Source organism: Coloeus monedula (assembly GCF_965178545.1).
Source record: "Coloeus monedula genome assembly, chromosome: Z".
Lineage (NCBI taxonomy): Eukaryota > Metazoa > Chordata > Aves > Passeriformes > Corvidae > Coloeus > Coloeus monedula.
Window position 1 is genome coordinate 82,630,137 of NC_138822.1, and position 15,093 is coordinate 82,645,229.

The window sequence follows — 15,093 nt, forward strand, 5'->3', positions numbered from 1 at the left end:
AGCATTTCCTCAGAGACTGTAGGTGGTGGGCACTGCCACAGGAAGTGGAAGTGGGGATGGAAGAAAAGTCTGAGGAAAGATCAGTCATCTCAGACAGCCCAACCCCAGTTAAAGTCTTCTGGTGAAGTAAATAAACTCCCATTTGGTTCCTTAAATCATCTTCTGCACACATGTGTAGTGATGGTTATCCAGCCTGTTATATAGAGTCTTATTTCACTCCTTGGCTGTTGGCAGCCCATTTACCACAAGCATCACAGCTCTTGAACCTCCCGTCTGAGCTTTAAGATGCAGGTGAGGTCATTCATGTAGCATGGACTAGAAAGTAATGGTTAGTTCTGTTCTCCTTCAACAAGTATGCTCTGCTCATTCAGCCCCAAACCCTGGGACTACACTGTTCCATGCTTTGGACACAGCTGTAGACCCACAGCATCACTTCAGGAACCTCAACATATGATCTTAAGGCTCTAGATGCACAAACAGCTCAGCAGTCCTGTTATTGCAATTGCTTGTGCAATTTAAGAATGGCCATTCGCCTTTGAGAGATCTCTTCAGTCCTTGATCCCAAAGCACTCCATGAATTACCACATATATTTTATAGACAGGGAATATGGGAAGGCAGAGAGGAAGTGGATCAAGGTCACGCATCAAGAAAGCGGCGGGGCTGGGAATGGACCCAAAGCCTCCTGATTTCCAATTGAGCCCTCCATCAACCTGGGAACAATCTTAAGCAATTGGTTAAATATCCGAAGTTGTGACACAGGAGCTGGAGAGTGCCCAGACCTGTGGGTTCTCACCCTGGTTGTGCTCTTGCCATTTCTGTGCTGTGTTTTGTCCTCTGCCCAGTTTTGTCTGTCTAGCACGTGGCTAGCACAGGGCCAGCAAAGGTAGTCCCTCTCTTGACCTCTGTTTAGAACCATAGAAGCACAGAATATCCTGAGTCGGAGGGGACCCACAAGGATCATCTCATCCAGGTTAGTGCGGGTGTTAGGGAGTTCTAGAGCACTGGTGGTGCTGCCTGATGCTCAGGCTGTTCTGGATGAAGGATTTCTGCATCTACTGTCCCCTCATGTCCCCATCTTCTGGTGGGTGAAAGCAGTTTCACAGCTGCTGGAGGACACATCTGGGCTGCTCCTAACAAGCCATGGTATGCACTGCTGCTGTCCTCCATGCAGGGGAGGAGAAGTTGGAGGCTGAAACGGGAAGCCACCCTTGTGCTCTAATTAGCTTTGTTCTGGCAAATGTGAAGACAATTGTTATTAGAGCACCGGATTTTGTAGTGATGATAAAGCGAATGATGTTCAAAGCACTTGTTTGCCGAGTGACTCTTAGGCTGGAAAGAATAGGGATCAGCTAATTGGATTATAGATGGAAATGCTGCATTAGGCCCACTCCCTACACATGGTGTGGTGGTGATGGGGTTATAGTTTATGTCTGTGTATTGGATTGAGCAGAGCCATGATGTTGGTCATGACAAGTCCTGGGATTGAGCTGGGTTATTTTACTGGAGAATAAAAGTGCCCAAATTCACCAAGCTGAGCTCCAACTTTGCTGGCCTGGGCCAGGCTGTATTCAGGCAAGCAGGGCTATCAGGGATGTCCTGCCCCATTGGTGTCGGCCTGCTAGTTGTGTGACACACTTTCCTACAGCAACCTCATAAAACCTTTATGTTTTTTGCACAAATCACAGTTCTGGAGTTCATAGGATGGTAGAATTCCAGAGTGGTTTGGGGTGGACAGGACTTCAAACATCATCTTGCTCCAACCCCTGTCATGGGCAGGGACATCTTCCAGTAGACCAGGGTGCTCCAAGCCCTGTGCAACCTGGCCTTGGACACTTCTAGGGATGGGGCAGCCACAGCTTCTCTGGGCACCCTGTGGCAGGGCCTCCCCACCCTCACACCTCACACCCTCACTACCCTGAGGCTGGATTCAGGCAAGGCACAGTGTCCTTTGACTCTCCAAGTCCTACCATGATCTCTGCTGGGAGACCTCCAAGGAGAACACAGGCACATCAAAAAAGCCCACAGACAGTGCCCATCTAGCTTCTAAAAACTACAAGAATGGTTCATTGTTGAGTCCCTTGAGTAATTACTTGTATTCCTGCAAAATATGCAAGGCAAACTGTAATAGATTGCAGTGCTGGCAGCACAGGAAGGTCCTGGTCTGACCAGACTGGGTTGCTGAGCCTGGGTATCATTTTGAGCCACCAAAATGCTCTTGCTCTGAAATTAGCAGGGTGCATCTGCACAGCTCTTGACCCCAAATAACTCAAATGCTATCTGGCATAGAAACAACCCCTCACTCCTCCGTGGTGGCCTGGTGGGTGATTCCCCAAACCGGAGGAAACTCCTTTCCAAGCAGTGACATCTCCCCAGGCTGAGGAGCCCAGAGCAGCCCAGAGCTCACCAAGGAGGTTGCCCTGTGAGCATGCTCTGCAGTCCTTGAATACAACCATGCACTCAGAGCCACGTCTTCCTCCTGGTGCCCACAGGGACCTCAGCGTTGATGCGGGGCTGACTCACGCCCAGTTCCAGGTCCGGCCGGTGCCCCAGCCCTATCAGCATTACTTGGCTACGCCTCGGATGCACCATTTCCCCAGAAGCACATCCTCAACGCAGATGGTAAGTGAAACGTTTTTACTGAGAAATGTTTTATGCATTGTCTGCCAGAAGGCAGTCAAAATAAAGGCTGCTATCTTTCTATCACCTGTCTTCTGCAAATCCCACTTATCTCCGGCCGTGGGAGGGAGTGTCTGAAAGGATAATGTTGCATCACTGCACTGGATTAGAGAAAGAAAAGAAAAGCTCAGCTGTTCTGGAAGGATTTGGTCCATTGCTTGCAGCACCATGTTGACAAACTGGTCTGCAAAACATGTGCAGGATGTGAGAGACTCAGGAGTTAATGCTAATAATTTTATTAATATTGGAAGAAACTGTGATCTCCCAGGACTTTTTGTATGTGGAAGGATTGGCAGTGGGTGACTGCCTTCCCTGATGTCAGCCCCAAGGACCATCTCTCATCACGTCGTTGCTCTCTGCATCAGCTTTGATGCCACCTGTAAAGGTTTTGCATGACCTCTTGCACAGGTGGAGGTGGGTTTGATGAGAAAACAGGCTGACTGGGGTAATTTTCTACCCCTTCTCCTAGCAGGGTGCTGTATTTGGAGCTAATTGATGCCAAGTACTGCTAATCCTTAAAACATCCTCAGAAATCCTATGAGGGTGCTTTTCCCTGGTGCCATAGTCAGACTCTGACACCTGTGTACTACAGCAAGCCTTAAAGAAAAAAACAATCAAAGCTTTGATGAAGAGAAATTCACCCATTTAAATGAAATAAAATTTTGTTGTAATCTAATCTGTGTTGGGAGTTTGGAACCACGATGTTATGGATGATACAGGAATTATTATAACAGATAATTTATTTGGAGGAAGTGCATGTTCTTTTCATTATAGGAAATGTATTTGATAAAACCTCATTTTTTGTTATCAAAAGGCTTAAATTGGTGAAGGTGTCAAGCTGCTCTTTCAATTTGAATTTTTAAAGCACTAGATTTACGTCAGGGTACACGACGGTTTCCTGTGGGCAAGTACAGGTGGCTTTATTTTCCTCCCTCACTTCTTGCAGGTTGTTCATGAAATCAGAAATTACCCTTACCCTCAGCTTCAGCTGCTTGCTCTTCAGGGACTGAACCCAAGCAGGCACACGTCCGCCGTGCGGGAGAGCTATGAAGTACGTATCTGGAGACTGGAATTATTAATGTTTTAAGTGCTGTGAATCTGTGCAAGCTCTGGTACTTTTTGTGGCGTGGCAGCTGCAGTGAGTCTTTCAGCAATTCTAGTAATAACTGGGAAGTGATGGGATTGAGTATGGTAAAAAATCTGGTTTACTCCTAGGGGCTCTGGCTTCTTTCATGTCTGTGAACAAAGTTCTCCAGATCTGTGGGGTTTTGTTTCCCAGACTGTCAGATGAAGCTCAAATTCCACCCTAATTTGTGAAATATTGGATATCCAGCTCTTTGCCTCGAGCTCTTAGTTATTATCCCAAGTGCCAGGGATCAGATCCATCATTACAGCATGGCTGATTTGGGTTTGATGGACATTTCCACTGAGGAGAGAACAGGAGGGAGCCTCGGTTGCCAGCAGGTATGGTTGTGTGGTGGGACCTGGTGCCTTGGGAGCAGTGGGGATGGCACTTTCCTGATGTTCCTGTGCCACAGGAGCTGCTGCAGCTGGAGGACAGGCTGGGCAGTGTGAGCCGGGGCGCCGTCCAGAACACCATTGAGAGATTCACCTTCCCCCACAAGTACAAGAAGGTGAGTGCCCCGAAACCACGGCACAGCTGCCAGCCCCTCTCAGTTGGCCAAGGGCCGTGGGCACGGAGCAGGCAGAAGGAAGGACTTTGGTGGGTCACAATCCTCAGGGTTGGCAAACTGGCACCATCAACCAAAACATCCCCCGAGGCGTGGGAGGAATGTAAAACCCAGCAGTGGTGCTTTAATATCTTGCGGGGCTCCCGGGGCGGAAGCGGTGGCGTAGCTCAGCTGGCTGTTTCTCACTTCTAGGCTAGGAAGCTGCGGGCCAAATTTTCAAAAGGGTCTCAACCTTCTCCCACCCAGCGGGTGCAATTTCCCCCCTGTCCGCACCTGGTAAGAAAGTGCACACCACCAAGGGGCCTTCGTGCATGCAAACCCGCCCCGTTCTGCATGCAAGCGGCGCTGCCCCGCGCCCGCCCTCAGGGCGGCGGCTCCGCGGCCTGGGGGACCTCGTCCTCCCCTCGCTTCACAAGGGGTGTCTCCTCTGTGGGAGCTGACCTCCTGCCCATGAGGAAATGGGTGGCACATCTTTGGGTTGTGCTAAATATCCCTAGAAATTGGGAAGGATACTTGTCTGGGTAGTAATTTTGTGCGCTGGTCACTACCCGGCTGGAGGGTAGGGATGTTGCATTGCCCAGGTTGGATGTGAGGTAACTCCTGCTGCACTTTTCTCTCACCGCGTCTCCAGTGAACCCAGGAAAATGATATGAATAGGAATGGATGTGTGGGGAAAGAGGAAAAGGGGGAGCTGACAGGCTAAGCACTGCCCTGTGGTGCAGCATGGGGCCGGCCCGGTGGCCAAGCTGGCATGGGACACAGTGGTTGTCCTTCCTGGCAGTGGTGGCCCCATGACTTTTGGGGTCTCCCCCAAGGAGAAGTCTCCAGCAAAGGAGACCATGGGGCCATCCCCACTGCAGGGAAGCGGTGGGGGGCTGTATTGGGGCAGCAGAGGACAGGCTGCTCCTTGGGCCACTGCCACCAGCCTCTCTGCCACTGGCCCCGGGAGGAGAGGTGCCAACCAGCAGCATGTTGGTGGCACACTCATCTTGCTGGCTGTTTTGGCTGGGCTGGCTTCTCTGAGCTGGAGGATGTGGCTGATAGATGGAGATCTTATTATTTATCTTCCTGCAACTACCAAGGCTTGGGAGGGCATTAGAAAGGAAAGGCCTAACCAAATGATGTCTTTAACCTTGCTGCAGAGAAGACCACAGGAAGGCAAAGCTGAGCAAGACGATGGCGAGGAGTCAGATACCGACGAGAAATGCACAATCTGTCTGTCCATGCTTGAAGACGGAGAGGACGTCAGGTAAGATCCTTTCATCCCCTCCTCTGCCTCTCGATGCCATCTGAGCTGTGTTTATTTGGATTAATGCTGCTGTGCACTGCTGGGGATGTGTCTGTTCTTGTCCTGAGAAACTCATCTGGGCTGTTGCAGGGTCTGGGAACCCACATGCTTTGTAGGTGGACATTGGTATGGCCCGTAGGCAGGAAAAGACCTGCAGCAGCAAGGGGGCCAAGTTTTTACAGTTTTTCCTGGATTTGGATCACCTGCTTCCAGGCTGTGCCAGCTGGCCAGGTGTCAAATTGTCAAAGAAGGGTGGGTCAGACAGGTCTCTGACAACCATCTGGAGCTTGGGGTCATCAACATCTGAGCCTGACAGATGACCAAAGTATGATAAAATGCAGTGTGAGTGTGAAGTCCAGGAGAGCTGGGCTTGTGTCCAAGACAGAGCTGCTTTATTGTAGAATAAGTAAGATTACTCTGCCCACACGGTCACAGGGAGCCATCCCCAGCCAGCAGAACCCCAGCTGTCCCTAACAGGCATCCCAGGCTGTTGACTGGGTCAAATCTCTACTTGTGGCAGAGGATGGGGACAAGAAATTTGCAAGGGGCTGAACTATCATGGCTGAAGGGACTGCAGGTGAGAAGTACCCAGGTCTGATTCTCAGCCTTAAATTGTCAATAAAAGCTCTGATCCTCTTGCTGTGAGTTCTTGTGGTTCAAGGTTCCTCTGTATCACAAAGCTGATATGTGATGATGGCAAAGGTGATGCAGGTGAAAAGTGACCAGGTTGCCTGGGGACACCCATGTAGGAATGGTGTGGAGCCACCCGACTGCTAATGTGACACAACTGTGAAGGACTGAGGGGCTTTGGAGCATAACCTCACTCCTGAAAGGTTAAAAATTAGCAGCCAGCACAATTAATAACTGGAACAACTCAATTCGGGGTGGTGTGGGTCTTCTGATAGGCAAGGAGGACACCATCTCCAGCCTACTGCCCTGTGTGAGCTGGCATGGCTGGGAAAGGCTGCAGGACCTTGGCAGCAATGGTGTCACCACAGCAGTGTTTCTCACGTTCAAAACAGCCCCAGATGCTGTTTTTCAACTCTTCTTGGTCCCTTGGGCCTCCTCCATCCTAACAGTGGTATTTTTGTCTCTGCAGGCGGTTGCCCTGTATGCATCTCTTTCACCAAGTGTGCGTGGACCAGTGGCTGGCCACCAGCAAGAAGTGTCCGATCTGCAGGGTGGACATTGAAACTCAGCTCGGCTCGGACAGTTGAAAAGACTAGCTGGACACACCATTTTCCTTACCAGGTCGTATGGCCATAAACCCTTGCAGCGAAATTTTTTGCCTTCTGAGCCATTTGATTGAGAGGGGAAGTCTGCAGGCACGTTAGTGAGGAGGTGGAGGTGGTGATACAATATCTAGCAGTAGGGAGATATTGCACATATACGCAGGATACAGGCCCAGTGAAAGGGAGCTGGCATTCCCGGAGCTCAGAGACCCCGTGCTGCAGAAGATTTTAGTGTTGAACATGAAGGAACTAGTTGTAGTCCGGCCTGTCAATCCTGCTTTTAATGGGGATTGTATATATACCTCTCAAATATGTAGAAACATGTTAGGGGTCCTTTAGCTATTTCTATGGATGGCAGCTGGAGCATGTTAGCTTAAGAAATGTTGTGTTTGATGCCCTACTCATCTTGTGGTGGACATGTTGCTGTTACCTAATTTGCACCAAATATTTTTTCATAGATTCCTTATTTTGGTGCCTGATTAATACATTGCAGAGGGAGAAAAAAGACGTCAAACTTTCCCACCCCTTGGGGTGGGGGAAAGAGGAGAAAAAGCAAAATCCTGTTTACAGTCAGAAGGGTTTGCGCTCTTTGCCTCAGCCGCGTGTGCTTCTTTCCCTTGCATTTACAGTGTGTTGCAAATTTAGAGAAGCTTAATGAAAATAAAAATAAAGATTGGGGATAAAATGAACGAAGCAATAGGGAAAAGCTTCGTTCCTGCTTGTCTGCTGGTGCTGGACACTTTCTGTAGCAGCACAGTATTTGAGTAGATGCTGTTTCTTTGCTTTCTGTATCTTAAAAAAGTAGCTTGTCATATCAAAATCCAAGGAAGTTCTGTCTACATGATTGCAATTGTCCGTGATGCTTTCTTCTGTGAGCTGTGTGGCTGGTTGGCTTTGCCAGCACTGCTCCAAAATGATGGTTATGGGAGCCTGCGCCTACAGCTGTTCTTTGGGGTGTAATAACCAGAGAGGTGCTTAGAGGTGCAAAATGCCAACCCCTCTCCCATTGCAAAAGCATCTCTTGATAACGGGATGGAGGAAAACTCGATGCTCACAAGACACTGCCGAGACCACGAGCCCTTGGGTGTGGGAGGGGAAGGCAGGGTGGAGGTGGGGTTGCCTCTTTTGGGAGCCTTGCTGCTGGGCTGTGACCCGCCTCAAAGCGTGCGCACCCGCGCCCACGTGGGCTTGTGTAAGTGTTTCAGGCCGTGCCCACACGGAGTAATCAGTGGTTGTCAAAATGAAACTTAATCACATTAACACTCAAAACAGAATTAAGAGGTAATACCCAAAGGAGCGAGCTGTTGTGATCCGTGCTCCTCCTGAAGAAAAAAGGCCTCAGCACACCAACCGCAGGGACCGGGTGGAAAATCCTCGGGAAAACCAACATTCACAACCAAAACCTGTAGTTTTCTTTTTTTTTCTTTTCTTTTCTTTTTTTTTTTTTCATACTAGGGGAGAAAAGAGCTGCAGAGGAGCAGCAGGGGAATTAGAAACATAACCTATTGAAAATGCTGGTGTGGTGGGAATGATTTCTGGCTCCTCTGAGCATCTGTTTCACTGGAGAGAAATGCTCTCCCAAGTAGATTCAATCATAAACTATCATCTGAGAAACTGCAAGATTCACATGAGCTGTAACTGGAAAACACCAGCCTCAGAGGCACCACACAGATTTCTTTTTTATTCCCAATGAGAGAGGGGAGAGAAGGAGGGAAGCCCCATGTGAGGGTGCAGGAGCCTCTCTCTTCGTGTGCTCATGCAGGTGGGAAGGAGTGGAGGGGGACAAATGGTGACATATAGAGAAGACATAAGAAATTCTTGGCTGTGAGGGTGGAGAGGCCCTGGCACAGGTTGCCCAGAGAACCCTGGAAGTGCCCAAGGCCAGGTTGGATGGGATTGGAGCAACCTGGTGTAGTGAAAGGTGTCCCTGCCCATGGTAGGGGGTTTGGAAAAAGATGAGCTTTAAGGTCCCTGCCAACCCAAACCATTCCATGACTTTATGACACATTTGCCACCCAGCACAAGTGACGGCTTCTTGGGGGATGTGGTGGTCCCAGCCCTGATGTCCATGTGTCAGGGAGTGGCCCATGAATACCTATGGGGCTGGGTACACCAGCATTGAAGCAGCATTACAGATAATACTAATAATACTAACAACGTGGACAAGCAAAGCAAGGCTTTGGTGGTAAAACACACTCTGAGCAGGTTTGCTCTGTCCAGGTGTGACCTGGAGGGGCGAAACAGGGAGAGTAACAGGAGGATTGATACCCTCGCTGGGTGGGCAGGGAACGAAGAACGCTTCTGGACCGTGTGTTTTCTTTTAAAGCCTATGAGAAAGTGTTACTATTTGCCTAATAAACAAGCACAGTTTTTAAAAAAAAAAAATCGAACAAACTTAAAAAAAAAAAAAAAACGAAACAACAAACCTTTGGTGAAGAAAAGCACCAAACTCCCATGGTCTCGTGTGAGTGACTGATCCCAAGGTGCGTGCGAATTTACAGTGTCTGGAGTTGTATCGGTGTGTCAGGTTCCTTTGCATTTAAATAATTTGTGCAAGTAGGTTGCGAGTTAGGATGAGTTTAAAAACAAAGTGAAACAAACATCAACAACAACAACAACAACAACAGAAGAAATTTAGAAACAAAACATCAATAGTTTACAGGGTTTTGTGAGTTTAAATGCCTTATATTTAACAATCATAATTTATGACTAACTTGTAGATATTGTGGGTTCTTATTTAATTATTTTTATAGTTGTTTTTTTGCATTTTTAATTATAATTTATTTATTTAGAAATTACTACTAATTTTTTTTATTACTCCTATTACCTCATTTTTGCATCGTTTCTGGGAATGGAATGCTTTGCATGCATCGGTACTTAAAAAAAATTAAACAGGGGATGTGGGGGGTAATGCTTATCTTGTCAAAAACAAACAAACAAAAAAAAAAAAACAAAAAAAAGAGAAAAAAATCAGGGTGTGTGATTACAAACTGTATTACTGTGGTGCTGTTACCTTGGATACATTCCATAAAAATGCAAACCTTTGATTCTGTATGCTGTGACATAGTGGAAAACTGCAATATAGTGACTGTGTTTAGCACATATATATGAATATTATTTGCACTCATAATCAAACTCTGGTGATCCTTTCACTTGTGTCCTTGCGCATTGAAGGCGATTAACGACGCTCTGCATAAACCAAAATGTTTTGGTTGATTCTTGGTACTGCCCTGTCCCTGACGCCTCTGGTGATGCTGCTGCTGCTGCTGCTGCTGCTGCTGCTGCTTGTGTGACCCTGCAATAACACCTAGCAGGCCCCCACTGCAAGGCTGTGCTTGGGGCAATGCATGCCTTTAATGCAAGACTCTGCAGATTGTGTCAAAATAGGAGGAAGGAAGCCCAGGTGTGGTGGGTTTGTGTAATTTTTGGCGTCTATCAGTGCTCGGTTTGGCTCTTTTCACCCTCTGTGTGTGCGCCCAGCTGGGGTAAAGGAGGCAATAGGGTGAGCCTGAGCTTGGAGACAACAGAACTGAGGGACTCCATGCAGTTATTAGGGGTTGACCTCTTTACTCAGAGACTAGGAGGGCTCTGGCACAGGTTGCCCAAAGAAGCTGTGGCTGCCCCATCCCTGGAAATGTGCAAGGCCAAATTGGATGAGGCTTGGAGCAGCCTGGGCTAGTGGAAGGTGTCTCTGCCCATGGTAGGGGGTGGAACGAGTTGAGCTTTAAGGTCCCTTCCAGCCCGAACCATTCTGTGATCCTGTGACACCCTGTCTAGCTGAGAGCGGTTGGGATGGACACGGGATCCATTTGCCATCTCTTTGCAACACCTGCCATGAGCACTGGCTATAACCCAGCTCTGAGACATGCAAGGCACAGAAGCATTTAGCACTGATCTCACCCAGTTGGTTTAATCCCTCCTGTACAGGGGGGACCCTCAGTTTGGAGCTTTTTAATCCAGTGTAGAGCTGGGACGTGCCCCAGAGCCCTCCTGTCCCCAAGAAGGGGGTCAGCCCCAAACAGACATGTCCCAGCATCCCCGTCCTGCCATGGCTGCGCCGCTCTTGCAATGCATTGCCCTTTCCCCAAAGGCTCCTGAGTATCACGTGTTCCAGCTTTGCAAGAAGGTTAGAGAATCTCTGATAACATTTTAAGCTTTAAGCCATAATCACACTCGGTCAGTGCAGACACTCGGCTGTCTAGAGACACAAGTGGGGTTTGATGCATGTGCTCAGCCAGTAGCCATCCTCCCCACAAAAAGGCTTTGGATGACATTCTCTGTTGGGTTAGAAAGGCACAAAATCACAGTACCTTAATTTTTTTCTCTCTGTCCCTTCAGGGTGCTGCGCTGCTTTGTTGACTTTGCCTTACCCCGGGTTTTAAACCTGCCTGTGTTTTTCACCTTGCTGCTCTGTAACACTCCTCCCCTGTAGCCTGGAGCTGTGATTTTGAGCTGTGTGGGGACAGGGGGGTTGGTTGTCATCCTCCCCAAAGTCACTGTAAGAGGGATAAGCAAAACAAGAAGCGAGCAAACAAAACCCCCTCTCCTTTAATGACCCGGGCAGGTGAAAGGATCACCCACATTTTTGTATTCCTACTGCTGTTCTGTTGTGCTGTGCAACATTTTGCTACATAGACTATTTTATAGAAGAAAGCTAGAAAAATATTTATTATTAATATTAAAGCAATAGTGCATTGAAGAAATGGAAAGACATTAGAAATTGTGTAAATGCTTAGATTCACTTTTGGTGGATTTTTTGTACTTTATTTATAACTAATAAAACAAACTGCATTGCTAACTATAAACCTGTGCCACACAGAAGCCACCTGGCAGGGCAATCACTTGGTCTTTATTTACTGCTCATTTCTGGTCTCTTTGCGTTGGAATAAATTCTTCTTTCACTGCTTGTGTCTTTGGTGTGCAGGAGAACCACTGCTGGGGTATAAAATACTCTGCCCATCTGGTTTGCAGAGGCTGCTGGGGGCTGAGCCCCATGGCAGAGGTGAGGTGAGGCTCTCCACACCTGGCACATCGCTGTGCCTGATGTCCCCTGGCACCAGTTTGGTGATCAGGTACCAAAACTGCTTTCTAGATTTTCAGAAAACCGCCTATTGAAGAAAAATTTCTTGTCTAAACACATTACATGGTGCCTGTAGGGTATCTCTAGCAAGTCCTGAAGAGCTATCAACAGGTGCTCCATCCTCCTGGTGGAGAAGAATTTCGTTCTGTGTGGGTCTCTAGTTTAATAACTAAGGAAGGGGAAACTGATTGGAAGAAAAAAAAACCCTTCAAACTAATACAGGTACATTTGAGGGTATTTTCAGTCATTTTAGCTACCCATTGAAGAATCCAATTGGTCATACACCTAATATTGCATCTTGCAAAGTCTGTTCTGTAGATCCTCCTGTGCTTTTGTTTTCTCTCACAACAAATGGTGCCAGTCTCTGCTACTGCCCACTCTTGATTAAGCTGCTCCTCCTGTAAAAGCTGAGACCAGTGCCCAGCTTTGACTTTGTGATTAGACTAAATAAGCCTTGGAGAAAAGTGGCTGCTGATCACAGAGATTTGGTTCCTGTAGCTGAAGGGAATTGCCGGCTCCTCCACCATCCATCAAAAGGTGCATAAGGGATGAACCGCGTTCACACAACACAAAGCTCTTGTTACAGGAAGCTTTTAGAAACTCAGAAACAAGAAAACAGGTTAAAAGTGGCCCACTGGTCCAGCTGGGGAAAATCTCAGTTTCTCGCTGAGATCCTGCTGATGTCCTTCGAAAGGGTGGCAGCGCTGGGAGAGGTGCTGCAGATGGCAGTCGGATTTGTTTCAGAACTGGAGCAGCAAATGAGCCGCCAGGGGAGGGAGAGGGACTGTGCCCATCACGGCACAGCAGCACGGACCAAGATGCAACACCTTTATTCACCGCCAGCATCTGCTCCCACAGCAGCTGCCCAGGGCCGGGAAGCTTAGCTCTTATTTGTGTCTTGTAGTGTCTAAATCTGCAGCTGGCCCACAGGTTGTAGCTCAGAGCTGTACAACCCCATTAATAAATTTATTTTTTCTTGTTTGTTTTTTTTTTCTTCTTTTTTTTTTTTTTCCCTTTTAGCTCTTTTCTGGTTTAAAATGGACCTCTAGACAAAAGGAAGATTTTAAGATATTTTCTACATACAGAATGTATTATACTTCACATCTCTCTGTAATTCCCCCTTCTTGAGCCTATGGTTGATGTAGGCATGATGCTACCAAAAATGCTTAGCAACAATTTCATAGAGATTTGCAAATAATTCTCTGTGTCTGTGTCCTGCAGCAAGAAGCAACTGGTCCTTCAGCATGAAACACTGCTGAATATTCGTTGTTTATGCTTTTCACTGGCAGCACCCAAGTGCTTTAGTAAACCTACATTTAGTACACTTAGCACTTCATCAGAGTCGTAGAATGGTGGAGAACACAAATACAATGGGACAGGCAGGTTTTGAAGACACACTGAGTGGTACCAATCTTGTGCTTTGCTCTCACTTCTCATTTACACTATTGTTTTTAGGATGAAGAAATGCGCATTAAAATGCCACCAATTAGGAAAGAAAAAGGAAGAAAAGAAGGTAGAGGTTGGTGGTGGGAGAGGAGCTTTGTATCTGCCTGACACACCAGCTTTGGGATGCTTGGCCTCCGCAGGAAAAGATTGAGTAAGCCCTGCAAAAGGCACAGGAATAGGAAAATTTTGGCTTTTCTCCTCCCTAGATCTCCACTTGGCCAAGAATGCGTTGAATTTAGCAGCTTAATGCAAATCCAGCTGTTGGAAAAACTCCACTCTTGCCTTATTACTTCTGTAGCATTAGTTGTAGGAACAGAGGGATTCCACAGAGCCAGGGTGGAGCTGAGCTTTGCACTAACGAAGGGGCTTGTTTGAAGTCTTCAGTGGAAAAAGACAGAGTTCCTTCATGCTTTGCCAAGGTTGCCTTCCCGGAGAGCAGTGAGGATGCTGACCCTCTATCAGCAAACTCTCTCTTGGCCCTTTTCAGGCCAGCTTTGCCTGGATATTTGTGTTGAATAAGCCTGTATAGGGATGGCAAGTGATTTGATGACAACCCAGGTACCTAGAAACCCATCTCCCACCTACACAGTGATTTGGTCAGCCTGAAGATATTAATTCCCACTTCAACTGCGCCTTAATCTGTGGTTCTGGCCACTTGCTACATGTGATTCCTCCCAGTCCTGAGCACATCTCATATGCAAGGTAAGGATTTCTATTTCCTCCTTGCCCCATGAAGGGATGGTGTGTGGGTCAGGAGCTGCCTCACTGCTCCCCAGGGCTGGAATCATAAAATCTTCATGGAATCATAGAATCATCACTGGATCACAGAATGGTTTGGGCTGGAAGGGACCTCAAAGGGTCAGTTCCCACCCCCTGCCATGGGCAGGGACACCTTCCATTAGAACAGGTTGCTCCCAACTCCATCTAACCTGGCCTTGGAAGCACATAGCAGTGCAGTGGGTTTGCCCGGGGGATGGCAGGGGTTAAACTGATGCTCTAAAACCAGCTTCTCCACCACCCTGTACCAAGTAGGGGATGACTGGATCCAGCTGGAAGTGCTGGGACTACAGCACCGTACGATGGGACAAACTCCTATTTCAGTGCAGCATGTCTTTGTCTAAAAAAGGGCCAAACCTCTTGACAGGAGGTTTTTTTTCACTGTGCTGGTTAGACTTGGGTGGGAGGGGACGCAGGGAGATCAAAAGCCTGACCCTTATTTTGCTTCAAACACCTGCTGGGGAACTGGAATGACACTGCACAAGAACAGCAAACCCAGATGCTCCAGACTCCATTCATGGGACCCCCTGGCTATCCAGGGAGTCCAAGCCCTATCCCAGCAGGGTCCCAGGGATGCAATCAGACCCTAGCAATCACCTCCAGCCCTCCTAAGGCTGTTCTGCTCCTCCTGCTGTTCAGCTCTTTGCTCAGGGCTGGGCAACCCCACTGTGCAGCGAGGAGGGAGAACACAGCCAGCAAAGGCTGCTATTATTATTCCTCTCAGTGAGTAGTTGATCACTGATGAGGTTGATTACTGGGCTCATTTAAGCAACTTGCTCTGCTCCAAAACCACCAGTTACCATAAAGTTTTCTAAAACGAATTAGTCTGAGCTATTATTTGTGAGCTGGCACAGACAGCCACGAATAAGGTCAAGTCTCTTCAGCGGTGCCTGCTGTGGAAA

General features: G+C 47.9%; 1 protein-coding gene across 1 annotated transcript in view; it reads left to right on the forward strand.

Annotated features, from left to right (window-relative positions):
- ARK2C (arkadia (RNF111) C-terminal like ring finger ubiquitin ligase 2C) overlaps window positions 1-6,873 on the forward strand; it is a gene marked incomplete at its 3' end in the record, with an annotated part of 50,572 nt that extends 43,699 nt beyond the window's left edge. Inside the window, exons 4-8 of the mRNA XM_082301226.1 lie at window positions 2,491-2,620; window positions 3,624-3,728; window positions 4,216-4,311; window positions 5,511-5,617; window positions 6,756-6,873. Of these exons, the coding sequence (XP_082157352.1) occupies window positions 2,491-2,620; window positions 3,624-3,728; window positions 4,216-4,311; window positions 5,511-5,617; window positions 6,756-6,873 (556 nt within the window). The remainder of the gene's footprint in view (window positions 1-2,490; window positions 2,621-3,623; window positions 3,729-4,215; window positions 4,312-5,510; window positions 5,618-6,755) is intronic.
- Between the last annotated feature and the right edge of the window lie 8,220 nt (window positions 6,874-15,093).